Raw genomic sequence first — 20,814 nt, 5'->3', positions numbered from 1 at the left:
CGCGGGGTTGCGCACTCTTGGAAACGCACCGGCAACGCGAGACAACTGGCATCAAGAAATTGTACAACAGCTTCTTCGTAATGTTCTAAGGATAGCTCTATCTCGAGGAAGTTCGGCCCTTCATTGACGGTGGTCGAGTGATGCACCGTGCACTTCCGAGATCATTGTCGATCTGGAAGGAAAATACGCGGAGGACGCAGAAAAAAGGAGGACGTTTTGGTGAAACGAAAGAATCCGAAAGATCAAGTGGAACGAGGGAAACGAACCGACGAAAGAACAAAAACTGGGAAACCTATCAGCCGCAGAATGTACGTTAGCGCTTAGAAAAGTCGAGCGACAGAGGTGCCCGAGTCCTTGTTGATCCCAAAAAATTTCAGCGTGGATGATCGTTCATGTTCTAACTAAACTCGGACTTATAATCTTCTCTTCGAATAATAGGCGACCAAAGCGTTCTCCAAAGAATCTCTGAGCACTCGAACAGTAAGGGCGAATAGAATCGTGATTAGAAAGAAAACAATCGATAAAGGTAGTGTTACCCTGAGAAACAAACCCTGGTAGGAGTGTTTCGAGATTTAGGGTCGTTGGATGGAGCTGGAATTCATCATGGACGGCGGTGCAGATGCTTTGAACGGGACGATATGGTTTCCCAATACACCGTCGCCTCCGTACGAACAGCTGTCCCCAGTTCGTCAGAACAGGTGCGACCCCATCGCCACTCAGCATGTAAGTTTCACGATGTTCCTTATGATAATGGTATCATCTTGTTGGTACTCGCGTTGAACGCGACGCTTCACGACGCTCGTTTTCATTAACTTGGCGAGAGGGCAGAAACGTCCTCCGTATTTCCAACACGCGCGTTAACCATATCAGTCAATTTTTCTTCTTCGTTTTCGTTCATCGCGCTCTCGTTGAACACGCGATAGAGCCGATTCTATTCGCGCAACTAGCAGTTTGAGAATCGCGTCTCGGTCACGTCGTCGTGGCTGTTCGAGCAAAATCCGTGAAGCTCCGCGCGATTCATCCCGTGAACTGACGATGATCAAACGTTTTATAGGCGTCAATGGGATATCACAGTCCACAAAATTCTTTATGGCAGGATAAATACAACTCACCGAAGGATTCCCCGGAGGACAGTGTCCAGATACGTTCGAGCAGCGAATCACCCGAACATCTCAGCCCGTCTTCCGACAATTCCCCCAATTGCCAGCAGAGCAGCCTGAAACGTCGAGCCGGGGAGCCGTTGCCACAAATTACGGAACTCGAGAAGAAACATGCTAGGAGAGATGGTTAGTACATGTACATGAAGTATTCAGTAATCGTGGATTGTATAGCAACTACGAAACTTATCGATTTAAGCATTTAAGAACGCACAATAGGTTAGAGTTCACCGAGCGATCGACTGAGACTGATTAGAAAATTGTGCAACAAGTGGCAAGATAAATAGATTTCTCCGTGTACTCGTATCTCGGAGATGAGTATACGTAGAAAAAAAAAATTCGCTCCATAGATTTTCCAAGTAGTTCCTCTATTTTTTGGTGTTCGTTCGAGTCTTTGAATGCACCAGCGTCGTTGCTATCATACAGTTCTCAATATAGACATATCATTCGAAAGGTCGTGTCGAGGACCTCGGATACACAGTCGTAGGCACTGGCGATTCTAAGTTCTTATCCCGCTCAATTCAATCACGTATCTACGGTGTTAGATGCTTTAAATTATCCGCCACCAAGTACAATTATAAAGTCTATGTACTTAAAGAGAACACCAACGATCCGTGGTTTAGAAAGATTCCATTTGCTATGCGAAAATTGTCGTATAACGTTGCGCTTCACCGAACAAGATCCTGTCATTAGAAGCTGCCGAATTACCAACGTCGCTTCGTAACGGTTCTAGTCAAATTGCGAAACCGAACGTGCTACGTCTTCGTTCAACTTGTGTCCACGAAGGATCCTCGTCTTCTTGTGGCGAAACGTCCAAGTTCGTGGTTGTATATCGGAGCAGATACTGCTTCGGAGAACGTCTCGAAACTGATTCACTAAAAGTGTCGTTCCGCGTTTATTCGACGCCTTTTCGACCACGTGGTCACAGAAACTGTGATAACTCCAGAGTACACAGTGTATCGCTGATTAAGTCCGAGGAAAGAAAGAGGAGAAGCTGATACTAGTTCTCCATCCGAGAGAAACTACGCGAAGGTACATGCGCATCGTTTTTATTTCGGTGGTGTCGCTACAAGTGTGCTAGCTCCGGTTCATCCCCTCGTAGAAAGATAGAATGAAGTGGTGTGAAGTCGACAGCGCCAGGTTGCCATTATTGCATAGTCGACGATATCCTGCCATAAGTTCCAAGAGTCGGCGACGAAACGCAGTCATGGCCCTCCAGGAGACCAAGTCTAGGATTGGCGCCATGCATCATCAGTTTTACATCAATTACGCTAATGCACAAGGTTGTACGCTATACATCGGTATGATAAAAGTAGGAAAAATATGATGTTGCATTTAGAGAAGAACATTGGTCTTGCCACGATAAAATACAGGGTTGTTTTCGTCTGTTTTGCCTGAATATCGTATATTCGTTTATTTCATATTTGTAATTCGTATTTCCAGGATCTGTTGGGAACAATGGTCCTGGACAAGGATGGTCAACCCAAGTGGAGGAGCTGGCAGAACATCTTGCCGCCGATTTCGATGGATCTCTGTCGGCACTTGCGGCCTCCGACCTCGCGACAGCCGTCGCCTCCTATAACATGAGGTAAATAGAATTTTCTTCCTCCGAAGCGGTTTTATCGGAAGAGGTCAGAGTGATAAGAGTGAACTTCGATTAAACGAAGGTGAGTAGTAGAGAAGAAGTGGGACAAAGCGTCGTCGTTTCTTTCAAATTAGCTCTACAGTAGGAAACAGCTCGACGATCTTTCTGTATAGTCGTCCACCATGCAGAACTCTATCTTTTTAGTTGAAAAAAGCAGAAGTTACTTGGATCTTTATTAAAGTTCGATCGATGGTCGATCACGAAGAATTTGTTACAATATGAGCGAAGAAGTTCAAAGCCGATAAAGTAGGTTTCCGTGGAGAACCTATGTGCAGTGCACGTTGCAGGAATGGATCGAATCTCGATTAAAACGTAGTCGGTAGTGGGAACTAGAACGTGGAGTCAGAAATCCGGTTAAAACCAGACACAGTTGTCGGTGTTTCGAGGCTTGAACAACCGTACGCTGGGAAATCACACCGGCCGCAGACGCTTAGACGCTTTGCGAGTGTCCGCGCGTACAGGCACGTGCGTTTCCGTCCCGAAACCAATTGTAGCAACCTGTCAGAATTTTCGTGTCACGTCAAGTGAAATCAATTGAAGACTTTTCTTCGTTCAACAACTTTCTCCATTTGCGATCTATTCGCCGTTTTTAATTCGCTACTTATTTCACTAAACGTAATTAGAAACGCGTTTTGCAACGAGTCCTAGATAATTTTCTTCGTACATGTTTAATTAATAAATCATAGATGACATGTTATAAATTATAGTCATACGTTCGTTCATCAAGGTTCAGCAAGTTTCAAATCACAGTAGGATACTCGAGGAACCGAAATTCCGTACAATCTGCGTGAAAGATAAAATGTAATAACAGGAAGTAGTGGACGAACGAATGATTCAACCATTTGGAACTTTCGATGTTAGATAATACACATTAAACGCACTTACCAACGTTTGTGCGAGAAACAGCCCAGACGACTCTTAAGAATCAGCTGACAGACCTGCTTGTACACGTAGTATCTCCCTCGTTGTCGTTATAACACATCTAGACGATTTTTCGGAGAATCATGAATGAAAACTTGTAGAGAACGATTATCTTCTGCTGTAAGTCTAAATAGGACTGATCCGTGGAATTGTTCACGAGCGCAGAACCATAATTTTTTTATTATTTCCCTATCTAGGATATAGTGTAAAAGTATAAGTGACTCTGAACATGGTTTACAGTTTATTTAAGATCTATGTCAAAAAGAAAAGTAACTCCTTAATATAGTTAAGAAATGTTTAAGAGAAAATAAATTAGTGTAGATAAAGGAACTAAACGGTGTTTGTGGAATCGTTGAATATATACAAAGGAAAGAAATTGAGCTCGAGTTCCGAGAACCGGAAACATGCATCAATATTTGAAAAGTAGGTGAGTGATTAAAGTAAGATTACTAAATAAAACATTTTTTATTCATTTATTACTAGTGGTCCTGTTTGCTCTGCGGCTTAAGGACGACTTCTTTGTTGTTTCTTACAATCAGTTAAGTCCCTTTATTCCACTGACTTTGTATTCGTCAACAAAAACGATAAGAACCTTGTTGTGGCCTTGTTTACAGCATCTATAACGTATTAGTAAATTAAATTAAAGTATTAAGTGAGATCAGTAATGTCAAATTTATTTTAGTAATTACACCAAATTTGTTCGACTAATTTGTATTTTCGGTGGTACTTTATCGCGATACTACACTGTGGTTGATATTAATGTCGCTTCATTCGCGAACCGGTACGTTCCGGTTTTGGTTGACCTTACTGACTCTTATCATATAGTGATTCTTATCATGGCGGTTCTCAAACTATTCTTTCATCAATTGGTCCGCCTTAATAATTACGGTACATCGCAGAGACGCATCTCTACAATTTACAATTACAACCATTTTGGTTATGCGGTGTAACGCTCGACAACTGTTGATCCATTGCTGATTTCACGATTGCTCCATTAGACGACAAGACGAACGCGAGAAAATCCGATATATGAGAATATCTAAAATCCTTTTTTCCTTTACTCTCATAAAATGTCGTTTATGTAAGCCGCGGTAATTTCTTTCCAGTTCGCGCTGGATCTTGTCTGACGATGAACCTTTTATCTGCAAGTAAATTGCCGAGAGGTACCCGGATATCTTCGTATATACAGATACGAGTGTTTCTGTTTTCACGATCATAGCTTACAAAAGGTTGAAGTTAATCGGCGAAGTTTAAACGTCGATGACGAGTCGACGAAAGATCAGGCAATACGAATCGCCTGTGTTTGTAAAAAAAATGGATCATTATTTTATAACTGATTAGATATTAGCACATAGAACACACATACTAGTGACCGTTCCTTAGCCGCTTGCGTCACGAATTCATAATCAATAAGCGTCGATAGCGAAAACCGGAATCTGTTGGTTATTATCGGACACATCCTCCAATCGTAAACCTAAATCGATTTTAACGGCATTCTGTAGTAGCAAACGTCGCAAAAACCAAGTGTGACAGAGGTCCAGTCGATTAAGGAAAAAAACTTGCGTGAAGTAAACATAGAAAATTTTAGAAAACATAGAAAAAACATAGAAATTAGATTCCACTTGCGTCTATCCACCTCGGACACTACCGCGCTTCGTGTTTAATAATACGCGATTATGTAATTCGCAATATCGTTACAGATCAACCAATGTTAATTTTATGTTAATTTTAATCGTTACTCAACGAAAAACCGTCGGATGGAGATTCAAATCGTAGTCATACGCGTGAAAAAGAAAGAAGGAACAGGCGTGTAATCGTTTGAAATTTGTTCGCAGCGAAGCCCTGCTCGCGTTACCATCGTTGACGGTGTTCAAGCAAGAAGCACCATCACCGGAAAATCAGCAAAATTCCAAGTAAGTTGCCTTAGCACGCTGCAAAATCCGCTGAGCGTTTTTGTTCGTGCGTTACACAGGAGGCATTATCACCTCGTCTGAGCACATTCACGTTCATTTCGTAACCGCATCCTTCGTCTATCGCGGCGAATATTTCTTCCCTTTTCCAGCTACTTTTTCCTCCGCCTATTGACGCGTGATCCGACGATCGTCTCGCGATAAGTCGGTCGTTGGAAACGTCAGTGGCGTTCGATCAGTACGTTGATTAGAAACGGTGGAAACGGTACAAGAGCGGCGACCTTAAAGGAAGAAAACAAAGCCAACAGCGGAATTTGCCGCGAGACTCCCCCGCAGAGTCTCGAGACTGATAGGAGGCATATCGTCACGTTTCTTCGCACAACTATCGGACAAATGGCACGCAGGTCAGACCTTTACTCTTACGAGATTTCTCGATCGTTTTCTCGCCGCGTTACCCCGTCGGTGTCCCGTGCCAGTTCGTCCGACACGATCGTGCGAGAAACGTGATTTCCTTAAGAGCCTGCGTCCGTACGATCTCACGGAATCAATTTCGCGTTTATCTTCGCGACAAAACGATACATATACGCGCGCAATGTGATCCCTCGAATGTTTTTCAGCGAGATTAAACTTGCAAGTTAGCGCGACTCGTGGAACTTATCGGACACTTTTCTAGATTTTCTTACTCGTTACAAACAACGGACCAAAGAACGTTGATTTTTTTTTTGGGGATATATTTTTGGATGTTCCGACGATTCAAGCAGTATTTATTTTTAACCGAGACTTGGTCCACCGCTGGAGATTCTGACTCGTGCATCGTACTAAATATCATGGACGCGCGCTGCGACGTATCATAGGAGTTGTTTAAGCGAGCAAACTTTATAGAAGAGAGACAACGACGCTTGGACGAACGTAGATACACATTCGTTAGAAGGGTTAAGAAAGAAAGAAATGGAAACCATAAGAGCGTATTATTGCGAAAGCTGCGCGAGTAATGGATGAATTGCCTGCGTAGAAATTGCCCCTAATTAGGAACTCGGCGTTACGCACAACCCACACCGAGACTAATAGCAGTAAAGTATTTCGACGAACTAGTGAAAACTGTTCGTGACGACCGCGAATTGAGTGTAATTTCATTTCGTATGATACGATCGGTTTCCTCCTGAAACTAGTTTCAACAGCAATGAAAACACCGTCGGATTTAACGCTCTCGCCGTCGGTGTTCTTTAATTTATAGTGAGTGCAGTCTGTATGAAATTAATCGCGAATCGCGTTAATCTCGGAGAAGCGCGACAATTGCTATTAGAAGTACATATACGCACAACCTTACAGGCCTCCGTGTGAACGTAACGAACGTTATAGGAATGCACATAGGATTGATGTTCTTTTCTCGTTCAATGTTTGCTTCAGTTTAAACCACGTGTCACAGAGAACAATTAATTCGGCACCAGCGAACAACTCGAACGGCTCTGTCGAGGCTGACAGTAACAATAATGGGCAGACAGCAGCTAGTCTTCATCAGTTGCTTTACTCCTCGAACGAGGAGTATCCTCCAACATCGTCCTCGGGAAACCACGTTTCATCCTCTCAACAAGGAAACGAACTCAACGAGGACTGCCGGTAGGTGATTGATTTTTACTGCAACTTTCCAACGATATAATGTACAGCGTAGCCGAATATTCTAAGTTAAAATGCTTATAAAATAAAACGCACGAAATGTAGTGTGATTTTCACGCTAGCGCGGATACGAAAGTCACGCGATTATATAGTAAGAGTTAAGAATTTTATTGACTAACGGCAGAGTAACGTTTCTTATAGTTTCCAATACGTGCTTGCGGCTGCCACGAGCATTGCGACGAAAGTCAACGAAGAGACGCTCACCTACCTGAATCAAGGTCAATCGTACGAGATCAAATTGAAGAAATTGGGCGATCTGTCGGCATATCGCGGGAAGATTTTGAAGGTACTTGGTCACTCATTACGGGTTCCCTAGAATAGATCAGGAGATCGTCTATGTTTGGGTAGCAACATCTTAAAAAACGTATTAGTTTCTCAAAACGAAATCAAACGAGCTCATACTGGTTGCAGTATGATGGTTGCGATGATTTCTTGTCTGTCGTTGGCGACAGGAATCATGTAATACGAAGACAAAATTTAGCAATTATTATCATTATTATCATCATCGTATCACCGATATATTATTAATACATCTCCCTTGTTCTTCACGCGTAACAACCCAAATGAGCTCATAAAGGTCCTGGACGTTCGAAAGATGTGAGTCACCCAAACGGTGCTACAACGTCTCTGAAGGGACATCCAACGTTTTTGTTTCAGTCGACAATACGCATTTGCTTCCACGAGAGGAGACTTCAGTACACTGAACGGGAACAGATGCTCGCATGGCAACGCGCAAGACCCGGTGAAAGATTGCTCGAGGTCGATGTTCCCCTTAGTTATGGGATGGTAGACGTTTGTCAACCGTCCCCGTCCAATAATAGCGTGGAATTCATGTGGGACCCCACCAAGGAAGTCGGCGTTTATATAAAGGTGCAGGAAAGGGATTTGCAAATAAAAAAAAGAAGATCAACCGCAATTACAGCTAATTATCTATTCTCCTTTGTTTCAAAACGTTGCTCTTTCCATCAAATGTTGACCATTTTGCGATTCATCATTTTGCGTTACATGTACTTTCAACCGAGAAAAAGACTTTTAACGTTTTAAGAAAATGGAAAATCTTAGTGTATATTAATGTACAGTTTTCTAAAATCTTTGTATAGTTGAAAAGGAAATTCGCGTGGTAGTGTCAAACTGGTTTACCAAAGGGTGCGTGAAACCAACCCTGAAACTAAAATGGTATTCGATTGTTGCACCTTAGGTGAACTGTATTAGCACTGAATTCACGCCCAAGAAACATGGTGGGGAAAAAGGCGTGCCATTTCGGATCCAAGTGGAAACGCGACTACCGGGAGGCCCTCGTTTGCACGCTGCATCTTGCCAGGTAAAGGTCTTCAAGTTGAAAGGTGCTGATCGCAAACATAAGCAAGATCGGGACAAGATACTGCGACGGCCGGCACACGAACAGGACAAGTACCAGCCAAGCTACGACTGCACGGTTCTGTCCGACGTAAGTCGTCATTTCATGCTTCTCTCTGGCAAAGAATAAACCAGGTTGGATGCTGTTTGATTACAGATTCCCCTAGACTCGTTATCGCCATCCAATTTGGTCACACAAAATGGAGGGAGCCCCTATGCGTCAACAGAGGCAGTGTAAGTGCAAACATTAATCTTGTTTTCATTTCATTCCTCCTGTGATCTGCGACGTAATCACGATGACTTTCTGTACAATTCTTTTCGTAGATACGCATGAACAAGTGTGAACCGCCATGTTCGATTTTTTTTTTATTTTGTTTGACCCCTAGCGTCTGTCGCTACTGTATGTTAGGATCGATGTTTGTTGATAGACATTTTTTCTCCTTGATCTTTACACAAGAGGCTACCAGTTTACATCGACACAACAAATCATATCACCGTCTTTTTCCCTGTAGTAATATGTACCTGTTGCTGCTTAGCTTTTTCCGGGTTACACGTTTATTTCATATCGTTGTAAAATATGATTACACAACGTGTCGGTGAATGTATGTTGCCATGTAAATTAACCGGCTCGTTCTGGATATTACGAGTTTCTGTTATTTCGCCTAATTAAACAACAATTTGCATCGACCGACCTACTCTGTCGAAACTAAACAAAGCGTGACACGATCTTATTAGTACCGTCGTTCTTTCAGAAAAATGAAATAAAAAATCGCAAGTATTTTTTATGCGAACGACGTTCGATAATGCGACATTAATTCTGCAATGCATCAAAGTCCGCGCGCTCTCAATGTCACTACTTTTTACGATAACGACGATTAAACGTAAATACGAGTATCGAGGAATTCCGTCGTACGATTGCCATTTTTCCTCCATCGTCGCTCTATTAATAGCTATCATGATAACGGAAAGACAAAGAATATCGTGTCGTTCGTGTTATTGAGCGGAAGCAAGAGGGCCAGGTGTTTCATGGTCGTTCTGGACATCCGAGTCGGGAAAGTCAGAAACGACAGAAAAATCCATAAAGGTCGCGTACGTAAGAGACGATCGAGGAAGAAAATCGCGAGTAGAACGATCCTCTCGAGAGAAAGACCGATGCACAGCCACGTTGCATGATGCAGCTGGTTTGCTTGCAATGCAGAAATGCAGCGCTGCGTTGCCGTTTCTCTTGGAACGAGCGTGGGATCGAAGGTAGGGGGATTGATGATGAATCGGAGGTGGAGGAGGTAAAAGTAGTTCGCAAAGTGGTGGCTGAAAGCGTGGCGATGGTAATGGCAATGGACGATAGGAGGCTTGGGATAAGGTGGTGGAAGAGGAGGTGCCAGCACGGGAGTCGCGAAACTGGCTCGAACTGGCACAAGCCGGCATCTGGTAGAGCCGACAACGATGCTCCGAGTAATAGAGAGAGACAACCTCGACGACAAATAAATTCAGAACGCTACACGATACACGCATCGCCGCGCAGCCGCTTCGGTTCTCCGTTTATCCATCAGCCTCTTTCGTCGGAATCGTTTGGTCTTTTCGCGATATACCGCTCGTGAGCCGCTCGTTCCTCTGCTTATTCCGTCGTTCTCTCCCACCTTCTTTTTACTTTTTTTTTTTGCGTGCGTCGCGATACTACGCCGGGAACGGGACACGTTGTTGGTGGACGAGAAGATAATCGACAAAAACGGAACCCAGTGAGAATCGCAGACATGATCTACCGCTGAGAACGCTTGTTTATAAATAAAACGGTGATCGGTGACTATCTTTTCGTGTGATTCGCTACGTTCCACTGCGACGTACTATAGCTGGCTGATCCTACTGCGAGGCGATCGCTGGTCGCGATTATCCCGGCGAGTAATCGATACACACTCGTTATTGCTCGTTTCTGCGGACCATTTTTACTCGCTGGTTGGCAGAAGCGGACGTGATCGAAGGTTTTCTCTTTAAGCACGAAAGGGGAACGAAACGCGGCAACGGAAGCGTGATACACGTTCAACGTTCAAAGAGTATTCGATTTCGCGTGGACTGGTCAGTGTCGTAGCGGTAATCCTCGGCCAGAGGTCGAGTGCACCATGCACGGGAATAAGTGCTACGATTTCTACCTTGTGAAATAATTTAACAACCGGTGAGATCTTGGTTTTCCGTTCGTTCCGGCGCACGGGTCTACGTCCTTCGACGAATAAAGCACCGGCAAGATACCACACGGATTACTGCATCGACCGTGAATTTAAAAATAAATTGTACACGAATCCCGGAACAGAGAGCTGTCCACGCTTCCTGGCGGAGATCGTGAGCATCGATAGCGAACTGAATCACGTCGATCGAGAACTGATATTGCGTATCGACGCGTAGTAAAACGAACGTCGAAGAGGGAAAATAAAGGGAAACAGGAAGACAGACGCGATCGAAAGCGGACGTGTGATGTCCGAGGGATCGCGACGACGATAATTTTTGCGTAAAGAGGAAGTCCGTGGCTCGCATGCGTCACACATTGTGATTCGGCTACTTTTCTACGTAACCATAGCGCAACAACGAGCAAAGAACACTCCAGATTGGCGAAATATTATTGATCGGGCATCGAATCGAGAGTGAAGCCGCTACACGCCGTTGGAATGCCCTCGTCCGGTGTAGAATTTCGTTTTCCAGCTAATCGTCCGGAATCGTCTCGCGCGTCGAGTATCCTCGATCTCGAATCGTTACGCGTCGACGATCAGAGCGTGGTTGTGCGTGAGATCCTGGCCAGTCAGGTGCTCCTGTCACGCCAGGATCACTTCCTTAGATGACGAGCAGCCTGGCCGCCGAAAAGCTGATGCCAGGGCGGTTCGATTCAGCCTTGAACTGACATACACCTACGTTTCCACGTGAAACTTCCTTTCGAAACCGCGTTAACGCGGAATCTTGTATCTTCGATACAACTCGTCTCATCGCGGGCACGAAGACCAAAGATATCGATAACAGCAAATCGGATGTTGACTCACGATAAACGTTAGAAGGCCGTTTTAAAAAATCAACGAACGAGGAACTTGGTTAAATCACGTAACGCAATCGGGGAAAAATAAGAAACAGAATTTTCGCTTACCCTCGCGATTAGAAGCCATTTGTCGTGTAGAAAGGATATAGCTTGCCCGATGGCAATTTCATTTCTATAACAGTGGACAAGGAACAGGAAGAATCGAATAGGAATACGAACAATCGCTTAAAGATGCGGCCGAACGATTTGCCGGTTGATTGGTGAACGAGAGAGGTCTTCGAGAAGTTGCCTGTCACGTAATCGACTACACATTTCGATCAGAACGAACGCAGGTGGCTGCCGATTTAGTTGGTAGTTTCTGGAATTATTCGCGACTTACCTAGCTCGGGAAAGAAAAAGAGGAGATATTGTAGAGGTCGCTGGAACCTTCGAGAGATGAAGGAGAGAAAGGAGGAGAGACAATAGGAGTACACAGCCATCATCGAGAGAGAGGATCGCATTATTTTTTTGAAATTTCGCGTGACTGCGAGCAAAGTCGAAACTAGAGATATCCGGTTCGCAGCAGAGTCGCGTACCAATAGCGATCAGATTCCTACCGATCGTATCCGACCTCAGCCTTCTCCAATCGAGACTTTCGAACGATCGATCGGACCTCAGTTGCGAATAAGGCTTAAAGCTGCCTACGTTTCAAACAAATCTTATCGATAACCGAGAGACTGACGTAACTGTAAACCGTTCTCGAGAAATCGAGGCAACAGACGACGACAACGACGACGACGACGACGATAATAAAAATGTATTTGCCAAAGGACGAACGCTGTCCGAGGCTGAACCAGCAGGAAGCGATCGATTAACATTGAAATTTATACGAATGGGCGAAGAAAGAATCGGAAATTGGTCGAGCGTTCGCGTATTCAGATTGCATATATTCATGAAAGAGCGAATGAAAAGTCGAAAGAAATCTGTGAAGGGAACGGCGAATCTTTTCACGAGAATATATGCTTGAAGGAAATTCTTTTTGGGAACGTTGATAGAATCGAAAAAGCGAGTAGTCGAGATGACAAAGAGCTGTCCCAGTTGGAAGTTGAAGAGTTGCTGGGCAATCAGATCGACGGAGAAATTTCGCGGAAATGCCTCGGCTTACCTCCTGGAGCATGAAGTAACGGTCAGCGGTGGTCCTCTGCAAGTGGAAGTTGTGGCTAAGTTTATTCATTCTATTTCGGAATCCAGAACGAGAAGAGGTAATCTCATGCGCGGCGGATTAGTCAGCCTAACGATAAGAAAAGGCAGGAACAACAAAAGAATCGACGGGAAGGGGATTTCCAGGCTGATTTTTCGCTTGAAGAGGCGCGCCATGTAAGGATGTCGTTACACGATTACGAGAATATTAGCGTTGAGAAAAACGGACGAAGAAATTTCGTTGGTTCGCGTGTGTCTGGCCATTATTCTTGCGTGCTTATGTAACTCGCCAATAAATTAGATGATCTTAAGGTCGGGAATTAAGTTACATTATTTATACTTTAACGTAGAGTACTTTATACTTTATTTATACTTTAGAGTAGAAAACGCTCATTATAAATAATAGATGTACTTCTTCGAACACTGGCACAGCCGAATGACTTAATATTCATACAGTAGCGATAGGTTGCGGTGTCAATTATTACCGTGTTCGCTTTCATTGTGCTTAATGTCGTTAATTCACGTTCTACGCGGACAGCAATCTTCCATAGCGTCTACTTTGTCACCAGTTGCCTTGATCAATGCAAAAATATTCGAGTATTTAAACCGAGGATATCTGTTCGGATTTTACGTTCGATTAAAATAAACGTAGGAGAATAATATTTCATCGAATTAAAAGAGATAACTGTTATTCTTGCAGATCACCCCAAACCCGCTCTATAAGTGGCAATACATCACCGGTGGTAGCGCCTTTGGCACTTTCGGTTTCCAATCCGGGTATCGTACCTCTAGTTCCTGCCTCTGATGCTGTAAAGGAAAATGTGGGAACAGCACCGGCTCTACCATCGCCTGCGGCAATTTTGCCAGACCAGTCCTGTATCGAAGCTGAAGTTAGTTTACGGAAAATCAGCTGGAAACAATATCAATGGAAATCTTAAGCTTTTGCACTGGGAATGTCAGTTACGCGGATACGATTTTTTCCATATCGCGTATGAGACGATACACGAACTTTGTATTCGCGTGATCAATTCATGTAAACGCTATAGACAAACACGGACATAAGAAATAAGATATCAAACGTGTAAATGATACGATAATGATACTTAATGGTCTTAGATACTCGGTGGTTATCTTGATTTTTTCAATAAAAGTTCGTGAAAGATTTTTTTCAAGAAGAAAGTTTAGCGTTAGAGTATGCAGCGTGATTCGGAAATTACAGTTTCTGTCTCGGTAAACAGAAATAAAATAATTGTAAACCTTTCTGGCTTTTCGTTACTCAGTTGATGAATAGACATGTTAAAATGCATTCCAAGTGCAAACGATTAGGGTCTCGGTCCTTTGAGAACGTAAATTAGTAAATTTTGTCTCGCGTTACTCAGAGGAGTCCGCTTAGAAGAACAAAAACAATATTCAGTTTAAATATTACGGTAAACTGGAACTCGTAAAAATACAATTTGTCTGATTATATAGGCACCATCGTGTTTGGCTCAATTGTCACCAGACGCAAACGCGGCACAGACAACCACGTGGCTTCGTGCTAGTCGTTTCAATGCATTCGAGTCCACGTTCGCGAGCTTCTCTGCTTCGGATATCTTGCGACTCTCTAGAGACGACTTAATCCAAATTTGTGGCCTGGCTGATGGGATTCGATTGTTCAATGCGCTGCACTCGAAAGCGCCAACCCCAAAACTTACCCTCTATTTCTCGTTGGAAGACAACGGTTCGCTTTGGAGAGTTGCTTACTTGGACAGTCTGACCAGCAGTGCCTTGATAAACAAGCTACTGAACACCTTAAGTCTGCCCCACGATCGACTACATTCTGTACTCTTTCTTGGTCCCCAAGGTATCCATGTAATAGTCACCGATGAATTGGTAGCAAACATGAAGGACGAAAGCATGTACTTCGTTGAAACTATCAAAGGTAAAGATGGGAAGAAGGGAAGGATGACTTAGAAATTGAAAGAGACAACTCCGATATTTAAGTTGTATTTATTGGGGTAGAAAGAAAGGAATAAGTTTCATATTCGAATGTAGGAAAGATTATTAGGAAATAATTTACAATGCCCCCTTCAATTTCTAGTCTAATCTAGTCGATAAAGAAAATAATTCAACATTGTGTTAATAGATAATTTTTGTGTTGCAGATAACACGAGCGAACGCTACAAGCTGCTTCTAAAGCCTTCATCGCGTTCCTAAAGGATACAACCAATGATAAATTAATTACAAAATTACTCAATGGATCTCTCGCGTGTTCTAAATTTGCCAAATGTGTCTGTGATTCGATAACAAATTTACTACGTAGTAGGGCTTAAAAACAACGTACTTTTTCCGGTTTAAATTATAACGATGGATTTTATGAAGGAATATTTTTTGATTATTTATTGGCGAATATAGAAGGTGGTAAATTGATTAATCGTTAATTAATTTTTTTATCTTTGGCGGCTATTTTGTGCAAGTAGATAGAAAAGAACAAATAGGAACTTGCTAACAGATAGACGAGGAGATATAAGCAAACTCTACACGCAATACTCACTAGAAGGTTCCGCTGTAACTATATTTCAGAAGCAGTTGTTGCTTCCAGAGATAAACAAGTTTTCAGCATTACAAAAAATACATATATGTGTCAAATTATATATTTTATATGTATTACTTTACAGGAAAATTTCAATTATCATAAAAGTAATATACAGGTGTCTCAGATAATTCTTTTCTCTTCTTAGAATTTAAGTAAATTACTTAGTTTGAAAATTTATTTAGAGAAGACGTAAGTGGCGGTGGTTACTGCAATTACTCAATTCTTGTGCCACGACATGCAAATTTAGTATGCGAATATTGTTATTGTTATGACTATTCATCAGCGTCGAATGAATTGTTATTCCAATTTACACATTTTACCTACAACGTTAATGAACGATGTCGCCGATGAATATGATCTCTATGTACACAAAGCGTAATATTTTTTTATTGTCATTAATTATTACGATATCGAATAGCCACGACGCCTAAGAGGACGTAGAACGCATCACTCCTAACGAAACTACTTTGCCAAGGCAAAGGAGCAAGAATAGAGAACCAAACCAAAGTTTCTATTCTTCGATATTAAAAGAATGTCTTTAGAAAAGATATAAGTGCCTTATTTTTTCTTTTTTGTTCATAGCAAAGTGTTAGGATTTATTTAATTAGAGTTTGACAATTAAGAGTAATAATGATTGCTTTGCCACGGAAAATCATGTTCACACTATATCGCAGTACAAATTAGAGGAAGATCAATTTTTCCCTAAACATCTTTGTAAATCATGGACAACATACCAAGTATTATAATTTACTACCAAATGTTAAATCGTAAGTTAGGAATCTTGCAAAGAATCAATTCCAGAATTAATGATAAATACGAATTCCTGAATGGATGTCAATATTTACGATATGGCTATTAACATCGTTTTTCTATATTTTATGTACAATTGAATGTACCTTTAATATGTGAATTGAACCAGTAATGCATCTCATTGCTCAATACAACGTAAAAACGCGTGTCGTTTACATCACTCTAATGAGCCGCGTAACAATTGTTAGAATCGTGTTAGCAAATGGGGCAAAACTATCGTTGTATATTTTAATTTAGGTAATGTGCGAAATGAAATTACAAGGATAGGAACTTGAACTTCCACTGTAATAAATGGAAGTGTATTATTCGGTTGCATGCTATATACATATTTCGATAGAAATTTCGGCGAATATGATGTATGTCACAGAACGGCACAATAAATATCCTTTGTTGCCAAAATATATTGTCCCCTAATAAATGGGCTTCAGTTTTTATTCATAAATATATTCTTTTATTTAGCAAAATAGAGTAAGTCGTGAAATGCAAATTGTCTTTCATCGTACATAAAATACGATAAATAGATCCGCAAAACGATGCAACGTACATATTGCTGCAATTCGTTATACGTTGCACATTCACATTTCTCTCGCCGCATTCCATAATGCCATGCCCCCATTAACCTCGTTCGCGTTACTTCTTTTTCTTCATCTGTTTATTCTTCTTTTTTTCTTCCCGCTTCGACTCCCTCTCCGACAAGCACTTGAATAACTTGTAGACAAAGAACACTAAAATCATAAAAGTACAGATAAAACGATAACATTATCAAGTACAAAATAGAACGAGTCCTATTTAAAACATATCAATCTCGTTTATACGATTCTCTATAAATACTAAACGGTTTATAAAAACGACATACCAAGAATGAAAACTATAAATAGCACAGCGAAAATAAAAATAGTGTACGGCTGAGAATAAAACAATGTATAATACAGCGAATATAAGCTCGAACTACTTTGCAGTTTTTTTTCAAACATTTCGACTACTTCATCCATAAATTGTTGCTTTCCTTCACTGTCCAAATCTTGATATCGCTGAAATATGCTGGACAACTTTTCCTTGGCATGGTCCGGGAGGAGATTTGAAAATTTGTCCTGTATATCGTCGGTCAATATACCCTTCTCTCGCAACGAATCCAAAACTTTATCCATATTCCGTACACCGTTAAAGCAAAAGTCAGAGAATTTTTTTTCTAGCTACGAGAACCTAGCCGATAAACCGCTAATTCTGTTAGCGGGTGAGGATACGATTGATCAAATAATTGTTCACGGGCAGTGGTGAAGTGGTCGATTAGATAACAGGTAGCACATCAAACTGAGCTGTGGCCGTACACGATGCAGAAATGACGATTTAGCGGCTTTTGTTATGCAATGCAGCTGATAAAACAAAAATATTTACCGAATCAACACCAGTCTGTTGAAAGTAGTCAGAGGAAAAGGAAAACAATAACCAATCTATAACACCCTACCATCGATAATTGGAAAAAAATTGTCTAACTTTCACGTCCAATAAAACTAAGTTTCAGAAGCTCAAATCAAGAAAATATTTACCAAAAATGAGAGCAACTACACTCAACAAGGATAAAAGGACCATAGTTTGCATAGTGAGATCATTGCCAGGCATCGGTTGGCTGCCAAGTTGTGGAAAATCATCACTTTCTTGGATAGTTTTCAACAAATCCTCCCTGAGTTTCGATTTCTCCTCATCTGACAAGCCGGTCATCGAATCGAGCATCCCCAGGAGTTGCTCCGTCGTTGGGAGTTTTTCTTCGAAGCTAGAGCCCACTTCCGGAGGAAGTACGGCTTCTTTGGAACCTGCTTCCGGTGCAACACTCGCTGCATTGTCCGAATTTGCTAGTGCAACAGCCAAAAGGCCACTTGCAAGTATCATCCACATCCTAATTAGAAACATTATTTGGTTATATTGGTGGATATCTATGATCATTTCAAGATGTGTACGTTTTCGTCACAGATTAGATAATGACATTTTTACACGACACCGAAGATTAATAGAAAAGACCGATAATCATCAAATGCTCGTCCATTTGGAAAATTTAAAATCGTTATTTAGAAATAAACGCAGCAAGTACCATTGTCTTTGTTTTCAAATTCGATTAACACGTCCGTTATATTGAAAGATTGTTAGCGAGTTATTAGTGATAATGTTCGAACTGTAATTCATTAGCGTACCTGGAAGGATTTTCGTTTCAATGAAAAACTATAAGAATATGAGGACACCCTTGGTCACCACGATTACGTACTTGATGAAACGTTTTATATGAAAAAATGGAGGAGATCTTCGGAGAACTGGGCGCTCCTCAAAAAGATGATCGTTTTACTGAAAAGATCGCTCGTGCTTGGCGGGAACATGAACGATAATCAAATATGTGACCAACGATTGGTTAAATCCAAAGAGGATCTGTATGTTAGTTATCTTATTGGTAGTCATATGGACGTCAGGCCAACGTGGCCACTTCCAACGTGTTAGTTGTGAAGCCACGAAATGCTACTTAACCTCGCCTAAATGACCTTGCAATGTAGATTAAAACACGTTTAGGCTGACGTATTGCGTTTCTTATATTGAACTAACAATAATATCAGACATTGCATTGTTGGTGGGGATACAAAGTCATAATTATCAACGATGACATATGTAGTTCGCAAGATGTACTCGTGAAAATTATTTTTATCTTAGAAAATGAACCGCATTCGTGCATTAACCCTTTATGTGATTAGCAACATTGAACAAACAGTTTCCAAAAAGTCTATCTTCCCTTTCTATTAATTGATTAAGGGAGTTATTCTAAGACAAGGAAATAAAAGCTAAATAATAACTTTTTATTTCAAGCAAATAAGAAAGATTAAATTTCGTACAGAATATTTAATTTTAACACATTATACAAAGTATCGGTTACAACATATGTACGTATTCATATTTTGAAGCATGGAATACATAATTCAACGCCAACGAAATTCTTACAATAAAATCATGTAAGTATTTCATATTCGTTTTTTACTGATATCTCTTTTGGATTGTTTTCTTCTCAATCATAGGAATTTTTTTAATGAAATGTTTTTATTTTATTAGCTTCAGCGATCTATGTTAAATTAGATGACTACAATCGTATACATGTTCCTGTGATAGTAAAACCAAATATATCGTGAAATCATGTGCCGATATACAACCCCGTGACTGTCACGAGCTAAGCAATATGCGTACATCACACGAGGTCGATGCCATATCGGATTGTTCACTTAAGGGGTTAAGACAATTATAAGTTTGAAGTATCTGAATCAATGAAATCGTATGTCTACTATGTCGTAACTTGTCGCGTCACACTAGGCTAGTTCATAAATCTGAATCACGTGCGACAGCTGTAGGTGTTTGACCTATGTATGCAACAGGATTCCGGCTTGTTGGCTTTAATGGATTCTCTTTATCGAAAAATTTGTAACTGTCTGTAACTTTACTATAATATATTTTATATAATAAGGCAGTAAAAACAGCCATATGATTTGAAAAAGCCGTAATTTCTGCAGCGTAGGACACCGCGCTTTTTTAGAAATGTATCTTACCGGCGAGACCAATCACTAAAATTGCAGGTGTTATGAAGACGATATCGCTGAATCCATGTTCGATTGGGTTGTCGAAACCATTGCTAAGGTCCACCATTTCGGGAAATCACAAATTTTCGATAAATTTTAAGAACAGATATGTACTGAAACAGGTCTCCGTTTAACGCCACCTAGAAACAGTCTGACGTTATTTTAAGGTTAAGAAATTGATCAGCTAACGGTATATTTTTTATGATTCTTTCTTTAGGAAAGAGTATGGTATTCTTTGTCTTTATTCTATTGTCAATTTATCGAACGATATTCATATTACATTCACTGTTACTCATACATACGTTAATAACATATATCGATTTTTAAATCCAGCGTCGGAGAATCAATCTTTATTATTTCATTTATTATATCTATTATGGTAAAAGTAATGTCTCTTTAATAGAGGTAAATAGTTGATTCGTAAATGGATCGCTATTAAAAATGCTTAATTTAAGTAAAAACTGTACAAATTGCAAGTAAGATGCACTTACGATTGTTTTATCATATGTATATCTTTTTATCACAAGCCTTTCCGCTTGTAAAATAAATAACCATTTTTTATAATAACGATTATAAAAGAATTCATTATTGTTGATCATACCTACGATACGTTCATTTGTATTATTAATTATGTTTATTATTATTGTACGTTTATACCAAATATTATTATTATATTTTTGTATAATTTTTACATAATTTTCTGAATTATTTTACTAATATACCGTCATCCGAAGAGACTAAAACCGCTAAGTCACAGTCGAATCAGTTATAATTTCAGTTACACTTCCTACATATTCTTGTATTTAACCGGATTTTTTATAATTTTTACATCTTTTCTCGGATAAATGATTGTTACATTTTTTATTATTCAGAATCATATTGTAGATAGAACAAAGCTTTTCGTTTTTGAGGAGCACAACAATTTTTAACATTGTCCTTTATAATTTAATTACCTTTTACAATCCCAAAATC

The 20,814-nt window shown here is 40.7% G+C and overlaps 2 protein-coding genes across 7 annotated transcripts; one reads left to right on the top strand and one right to left on the bottom strand.

The window, feature by feature from the left end:
• The first annotated feature begins 89 nt into the window (after positions 1-89).
• Positions 90-16,682, top strand: gem (transcription factor CP2 like gemini). Of its 3 annotated transcripts, none has more exons than XM_033330123.2 (12): positions 90-723; positions 1,097-1,286; positions 2,601-2,745; positions 5,559-5,636; positions 7,041-7,250; positions 7,449-7,593; positions 7,941-8,177; positions 8,506-8,754; positions 8,821-8,897; positions 13,556-13,745; positions 14,326-14,776; positions 14,999-16,682. In XM_033330123.2, exons 1-12 carry the CDS (start codon positions 586-588, stop codon positions 15,049-15,051), a joined length of 2,163 nt encoding a protein of 720 aa, XP_033186014.1. In that variant the 5' UTR covers positions 90-585; the 3' UTR covers positions 15,052-16,682. The 3 variants fall into 3 exon arrangements, with proteins under 3 accessions (XP_033186014.1, XP_033186013.1, XP_033186011.1); XM_033330122.2 differs by having other exon boundaries at positions 1,055-1,286; positions 7,965-8,177; XM_033330120.2 differs by having other exon boundaries at positions 1,055-1,286.
• Positions 16,669-19,907, bottom strand: LOC117154823 (uncharacterized). 4 transcript variants are annotated; one of them, XM_033330147.2, is made up of 3 exons: positions 19,813-19,907; positions 17,788-18,134; positions 16,669-16,965 (listed from the first exon to the last, which is right to left on the bottom strand). In XM_033330147.2, exons 2-3 carry the CDS (start codon positions 18,131-18,133, stop codon positions 16,871-16,873), a joined length of 441 nt encoding a protein of 146 aa, XP_033186038.1. In that variant the 5' UTR covers position 18,134; positions 19,813-19,907; the 3' UTR covers positions 16,669-16,870. The 4 variants fall into 4 exon arrangements, with proteins under 4 accessions (XP_033186038.1, XP_033186037.1, XP_033186039.1 ...); XM_033330146.2 differs by lacking the exon at positions 19,813-19,907 and adding an exon at positions 18,427-19,799; XM_033330148.2 differs by lacking the exon at positions 19,813-19,907 and adding an exon at positions 18,498-19,798.
• Between the last annotated feature and the right edge of the window lie 907 nt (positions 19,908-20,814).

Source organism: Bombus vancouverensis, chromosome 11 (genome assembly GCF_051014615.1).
Source record: "Bombus vancouverensis nearcticus chromosome 11, iyBomVanc1_principal, whole genome shotgun sequence".
Classification (NCBI taxonomy): Eukaryota; Metazoa; Arthropoda; class Insecta; order Hymenoptera; family Apidae; genus Bombus; species Bombus vancouverensis.
This window is presented reverse-complemented; position numbering and strand designations above follow the sequence as displayed.